This window comes from Ursus maritimus, unplaced genomic scaffold, assembly GCF_017311325.1.
Source record: "Ursus maritimus isolate PB19 unplaced genomic scaffold, ASM1731132v1 scaffold_12, whole genome shotgun sequence".
NCBI classification, from domain to species: domain Eukaryota; kingdom Metazoa; phylum Chordata; class Mammalia; order Carnivora; family Ursidae; genus Ursus; species Ursus maritimus.
The window spans coordinates 70412116-70418455 of NW_024423564.1; the positions used below are offsets into that span (position 1 = coordinate 70412116).

The 6340-nt window shown below is 48.0% G+C and overlaps 1 protein-coding gene across 1 annotated transcript; it reads left to right on the forward strand.

The window, feature by feature from the left end:
* On the forward strand, window positions 1-6340 carry LOC103670825 (small vasohibin binding protein). The gene is made up of 3 exons (XM_040627430.1): window positions 1-74; window positions 904-1049; window positions 5937-6340. The coding sequence occupies exons 2-3, from the start codon at window positions 936-938 to the stop codon at window positions 6021-6023; spliced, it is 201 nt and encodes a 66-aa protein (XP_040483364.1). The 5' UTR covers window positions 1-74; window positions 904-935; the 3' UTR covers window positions 6024-6340.

Genomic DNA, 6340 nt, shown 5'->3' on the forward strand with positions numbered 1-6340 from the left:
GGCCCCGCCCCCGAGTCACCGCCCCGGCCCCGCCCAATCCGAGGCGCGGCAGGCTCGCGACTGCAGGCCGGGAGGTAGGAAAGGCCGGGTGTCCCACGTGGGGCCCTGTCGGCGACGCGGCGGAGTCCCGGAGGCCCGAGAGCTCGAGGGCCGGCGCCGACTCCTGACCGCCGCCCGCCGCCATCTTGCACCGGAGAGGGCTGCGGCGGGCGGGGGAGCGTCCCCTGGGCCGGGCTTGGGCCCCGGGCTGAATGCGGCGGAGGGCGGGCCCGGGTGGGGGCCCTGCGCCGAGCGGGGCCGTAACTGTCCGGCCCGGCGGAGGTGGGAAGGCCGTGGCCTTGAGGCCCGAGAAGGCGCGAGGCCCGGGCCTCCCGGCCGCCCCGCTCCGAGGCTGGGAGTGGCTCGCCCGGCCGCGCCGCGGTGGCCTCGCAGAACAGCGCGCTGCAGCGTAGGGGCGGGTCCCAGGCCCCTCGCGTGGTGCTCACGCCAGGGAATGGGCTGGGGTCCCATTTTGCAGACACGAAACTAAGGCTCGGAGTGGAGGGGATTTTATTTTAGTTCTTACGTATTTTAGTATTTAATATCAGGAGAAAGTTTGCGGCCCTGTCTTCCCTCTTTCCATTAGGTTTATTCATTTCTTGCTTTGTCTTTTTTTCTTAGAAATTTAAAAATATACAGAAAACATTTTTAAAATTTCAGGAAAATAGATATTAAAACAGTTTGCCCAGGGACACCCAGCAAGGTCATGGCGGTGGGTTCAGTCTTAGTCCACGAAATCCAACCCCCCTTTCCACGGGGCCTCTCTGCCTCACCTGTCAAAGGAGGGGGCTGAACTTGGGGATTCGTTAAGGGAGTTTCCTTCCTTTCTTTTGTTAATCAGTCCGTCTCTTCTGCACCATCCAGGTCAGAGCTAAGAAGTGGTCAGAAGTGAAGTCATGGATCAACCTTCGCGTAAAGAAAAATCCAAAGTTAAAGAACCTGTCAGCAGAGTTGAGAAGGCCAAGCAGAAATCAGCCCAGCAGGAGCTGAAGCAAAGACAAAGAGCAGAGGTGAGATTAAGGAGGAGGCTGTGTACCTGTAGTCTGCTGGAGATGATGCTGGAATAGAGAAGGAGTGGAGAGGAGAGCTGTGAGGGGGAGTGCTGCCTGCCTCCAGGCAAAACAGTTCTCCTAGGAGGAGATCACTGAGGTCCAGAATGATGAAGTGGCCGCCCAGAGTCACACGCCAGGTTAGTGTCAGAACCCTGACCCTTTCCAGGTGACCCCTGGTGCAGAGCTTTTGTGGAAGAAAGAAAGGAAAAAGAGAAAGGACTGTAAGGGAGGGGTCAGCGAGGGACAACAAGTGTTGGACACCCCCTAGCACAGATGTTCAGGCTTTGGCCTGGAGAGTAGCTGCAAATAACCAGAAGCAGAAGCCCAAGCTCTACACCCAGCAAATGTGTTTCTTTGTTCAGTCAACACTTAGAATCAACTTGAGAATGAAAAGCTAAACTGTTGGCACTACCTATGTGGAACCACATCCAGACATGTGTTTTTATTTTAGTATTTAATATCAGAAGAAAGCTTGCCGCAAATTCTTCCCTCTTTCTAGGCATTTTAGTGTTTCTTTTTTGAGAAATTTTTAAAGTATGGAAAAACAAAATATTAGAACAAACACCTGGGTACTCAGCATGCCAGATTGGTAGTGGTTAATATTTTGTCATATTCGCTTGGAGCCTTTTAGATAAATAAAAATTACATATGAATTTAAAGTCCTCTTTGTCCATTTCCTGTCTTACACCCTTTTCCCTCTCTATGGGCATCCACTATAGTTTTTTATGCTTTTACACTCAGATATATTAATAGATATCCTTGAGTAACATACAATATTCTTTTGTGTTTTAAAATTTTACATTAATAAAATTTTGTGTTTTATTTTACATTTTGCTTACATAATGTTTTTTAGAACTATTCATGTTAATATAATCTAGTTTATTCCTCATCACTGCTTATAGTAGTCTATTTTATTTATATATTTTTAAAGATTTTATTTATTTGAGAGAGAGAGAGCACAAGCAGGGGGAGGGGCAGAGGGAGAGGGAGAAGCAGGCTCCCGCCACGAGTCGGGAGCCCCACGCAGGGTTCCGTCCCAGGACTGCAAGATCATGACTCGAGCCGAAGTCAGACATTTAACTTACTGAGCCACCCAGGCACCCCAATTTTATTTTTATTGTTTAAGTTTTCATTTAAATTCCAGTTAGGTAACATACAGTGTAATATTAGTTTCAGGTGTACAAGATAGTGATTTAACACTTCCATACAACACCCAGTGCTCATCACCCATCACACCCATCCCCCACCCACCTTCCGGTAACCATCAGTTTGTTCTCTGTATTCAAGAGTCTGTTTCTTGGTTTAAGAAACAAAACGAGTGAGCATAGGGGGGGAAAGAGAGAGAGATACAGTAGTCCATTTTATGAATCCACTTAGTGTATTTACCCATTCCTCCAGTGATAAACACTTAAATATAGTTTTTTTGCTACTACAAGCATTGCTATAGTGAAAAACTTAGATGTCTCCTTTGGCACCTGTGCTAGAATTTCTGTAGAGTATAGAAGTAGAATTACCATGTGTATTTCAGTTTTACTAGACGTTGCCAGATTGCTGTCGAACATTGTGCAAGTGCGCGCTCCCATCGGCAGCGGAAGAGGGTTCCCATTCCTCACGTCTTTTCCGCCTTGATCTCGGCAGACCTTAAATTCGTGTCGATTCGATCCATTCGTTAAATACCGAGCTGCTCTGTGCCCGGCAGTGTTGCGGGGGCTTGAGATACACGAGTGGACAAGGCAGAGAAGAATCCCTCCCTTTGTGGAGATAGCGTTCGGTGCGAGAGGCAGACAGTCAGTCTAGTGAGTAGATTGAATAGTGTGTTCAAAGTTAATCCATACACTGAAATCCGCCTTTGGATTAAGACAGACCATCTGAGAGCTGTGGACGTGGATTCTAACAAATTATTCTCCCCTTTCCTTCACCTGCCCATCGCCACCAGGATCCAGGCCCCCAGATAATTGTACTGCATTGCGCTTTGGGGAACAGTTGGAGGGCCGCGGTAAGAAACAGCCTGAGGACATGGTCCTTTGTGCACACCGTAGGGATAGATGTGGAGGACTTTCTTCGTGTCATTATTGACAGCCTTCTGGTGAGGTTTCACAGGTTAGATTTATTAGTCCGACTCCAAATTCCAGCTTGTCACGAGCCCCAGTTCCTCCCACGGGACCTTGGATAGGATGCTTCAGCTCTCTGCACCTCAGTGCCTCCGTTCCCCTTGAAACACGAGGGTGATGATACCTACCTCACAAGACTGTTACAAGGAGCAGAGGTGTTGTGTATGAAGCACTCAGCACGGTGCCTGGCACACAGAGAGCCCTCAGTAAATGGCAGCAGTCGTCNGCAGGAACCACGTGCTTCCTAGCAGCTGGCCTGCTTTTATTGTGTGGACTCTGGGTGGAAGGACGGGTCGCGTTGAGGGTGCCGCGCGGAAATGGAATATTGGCACTCAGTATTGGAATATTGTCGTGTAATACCGCCAGGCCCGGGGCCAGCCTGCACATGCGTGACCATGGGTATCCTCACACCACAGCTTACTGTTGTCACTCCCATCCCGACCTTTGTCAATCCTGCCTGGCATAAGGCAGGGAGAGAGGAATATAAAATAGGTGACTTTGTGACGGAGAAGGTATTACCCTCACTAAAAGCACAGAACCCCTAGTAACTCAGGGATTGAGGAGCAGACTGTGAGCTAAACACATCTGACCTTGGGCTCCTGCTTTCTGCTTTGCCCTATAAGGGCCCTGCTGTTGGCTTTATCTGTGCTGCCTGGAATGTAATCTCCTAAGATAGGAATGTGACAAGACCCTTGCGGGGAGGAAGAGATACGGTTTCCATTCAGTTCTCCAGAGATGCTGCATTCCAGAAAGTGAGATGTGAGGGAGCATCGTGACGAGTAAATGGAACAGAGGGCGCATGTGGCTGTGAAGCCACATTTGACACAGTTGGCCACCCTTTCCTTCTTGAAAGTCTTCCGTTCCTTGGCTCGGACCTGCTGACCCATTTTGAGTCTTCTTTCTCTGCTTATGCTATTTTCCCTTCCACCAGCCTGCCTTCTGGATCTAGAGGTCTCCAAGAAGCTACTTAATATCCCTCTCAGTCCCCAGCTCAGTCGCATGCAGATTATAATGCTCGTTAGAGCATGGATGGATGAAGCAGAGGTTCAAATGTATGTGTATTCGAAGTTTACGCACATGTGTGGGTGCGTACCGCTCAAAGAAGATGAGTAAAACCAACACCCCGTCCTACCACCCAACTAGAGATAGAGTGTGACCAGTGACTTGGAAGCTCCTCGGGCCCCACGCGGGTCCTGTCCCCAGCCCTTCTCACTAGCGGTGCCCTCATTCCTTGACTTTATGCCCATCATGCCCTTGCTGTTCTGCACTAATTTAGTATTTCTCCGTGTGCCCCCAATAATATCTTGTAGCCTAACAATATACTGTCTAATTGTGCGCATTTCTGAATTTTATATATGTTACTACATTCCATGACTGGCTCTATTCACTCAGCTGCTTTTCTTTTTTTAAACTATTCAGATCTATTTATTTATTTGTTTTCATTGCGATAAAATATACATAACAGAAAAATTAACCATTTTAACCGTCAATATTATGCTTTTTGAGAATTGGTTTGTGTTGTTGTTTCTAACTGCCTTCATCACTGTGGCATTCACGTTTTCCTTAAAGGTTATAGGATCTTACCACAGTAAAAAAAAATGGGGGGGAGAGATTATAGCATCATTCAAACTTTCTGTTTGGTCAGTTTTGATCATTTTACTTTCTAGCAGTTTATTTCATTTAGGTTTTCAAACTTACACAAAGTTCATAGTATTTTGCTTTAATCCCCCTGCTATCAGTAACGTGTTCTTTCTGATTCTAATCGTGTTTGTTTCTGCCTCTTTTCATCCTGACGAGTCATGTCAGACTTGCAGGATTTTCTTTAGTATTTTCAAAGAACCATCTCACAGGGTTGGTGATCCTCACACATTTGGTTGCCGTTTCTGCCCTTTATTTTGTGTTTTCTATTTGTCTCACTTCTCAGTTTCTTTTCCCCCCTCTTTCTTGTCTTTTCTCAAATGAATCCAGTTGTATCACCTACACACAACACACTCCTTCATTTTTCCCTTCGACAAATTGGAAAGTTTTCTGATGTTTCTGCTCGGCAGTGGACAGATTGATACCACAAGGATAAAGAAAGGTGAGGAATGAGGTAGACACCCCACCTTTCACCTGAGAACGTCTCTTGCAGTTCCATCCCCGCTGCCTACCCTGCGTCATAGTTCTTGCCGCCTCCTTCCTGGACTATCGTCATGTTGCGTCGTAAGTGGCCCTAATCTCTTCTTCCACTTTATCCCTCACATGGTCTCCAGTTAGCTCTCCCAAAGCAGAGATAGCATCAGGTTGCTTCCCCGCACACTAATCTCGCTGGCTCTCCAGAGTCTGGCCAAAGTCCAGAGGCCCTGGCGTGGCATGTCAGGCTCCAACACACTTGTCACTTCCTCTGGCCTCCAGACTCTCTAATATCCTTCATATTGGCATCGTTGAAGTTTCCAGAACTAATCCTGTACTTTTCCATTATATTTGTTTCATCATACTACCCCCTGGCCATCGCCTCTCATGTCCCTTACCCCCCATCTCTAAGTGTTCGAATCCTCCCGACCCTTCAAAAGCCGGATCAAGCTGCGTCTGTCCTGATCCTCCAGATGGAACTAGTGTCCGCTCTTCGGTTCCCTTCGCGCCGCGCCTGCGTCACTGCCGCGGTGCCGGCGGCACCAAATGCCCCAGCCTCTGGCGTCTGAGGACGCGGGGAGCGGCTGTCTCCCCTGCTGACGGATCTTTCTCTCCCCTTCAGATCTATGCCCTCAACAGAGTCATGACAGAGCTGGAGCAGCAGCAGTTCGATGAGTTCTGTAAGCAGATGCAGCCTCCTGGGGAGTGAGCCGCCCGTGCAGACGGGATGGGGCCCCCCTTGCCCTGAGACGGTCCGCTCGGAACCTCCCAGAACTAGACAAGAAGATGTTTGCATTATTCCTGAAACTGGATAAATCTGCACTTCCTGTATGTGGCTTCTGCTCCGCTGGTTGCTTCAGTCTGAATTGGCCCAATGCTTGCTGAAGAGACTTGTTTGGTTCTTCCAAGACAATAGATTCTCTCTCTTTTTTTTTTAACCTTTTTCTATTGTTTGAGAAAAATCAGGATTTCTCATGAAACTGTAGATCTGCTCCAAAAATATAAATAAAATGCTAATAAAATGTT

Bases quoted from the DNA above. Each gene is read 5' to 3' on its own strand.
- LOC103670825 (XM_040627430.1), top strand. From the start codon at position 936: ATGGATCAACCTTCGCGTAAAGAAAAATCCAAAGTTAAAGAACCTGTC. The intron at 1,050-5,936 runs GTGAGATTAAGG...TCTCCCCTTCAG, and splicing joins AGCAAAGACAAAGAGCAGAG to ATCTATGCCCTCAACAGAGT.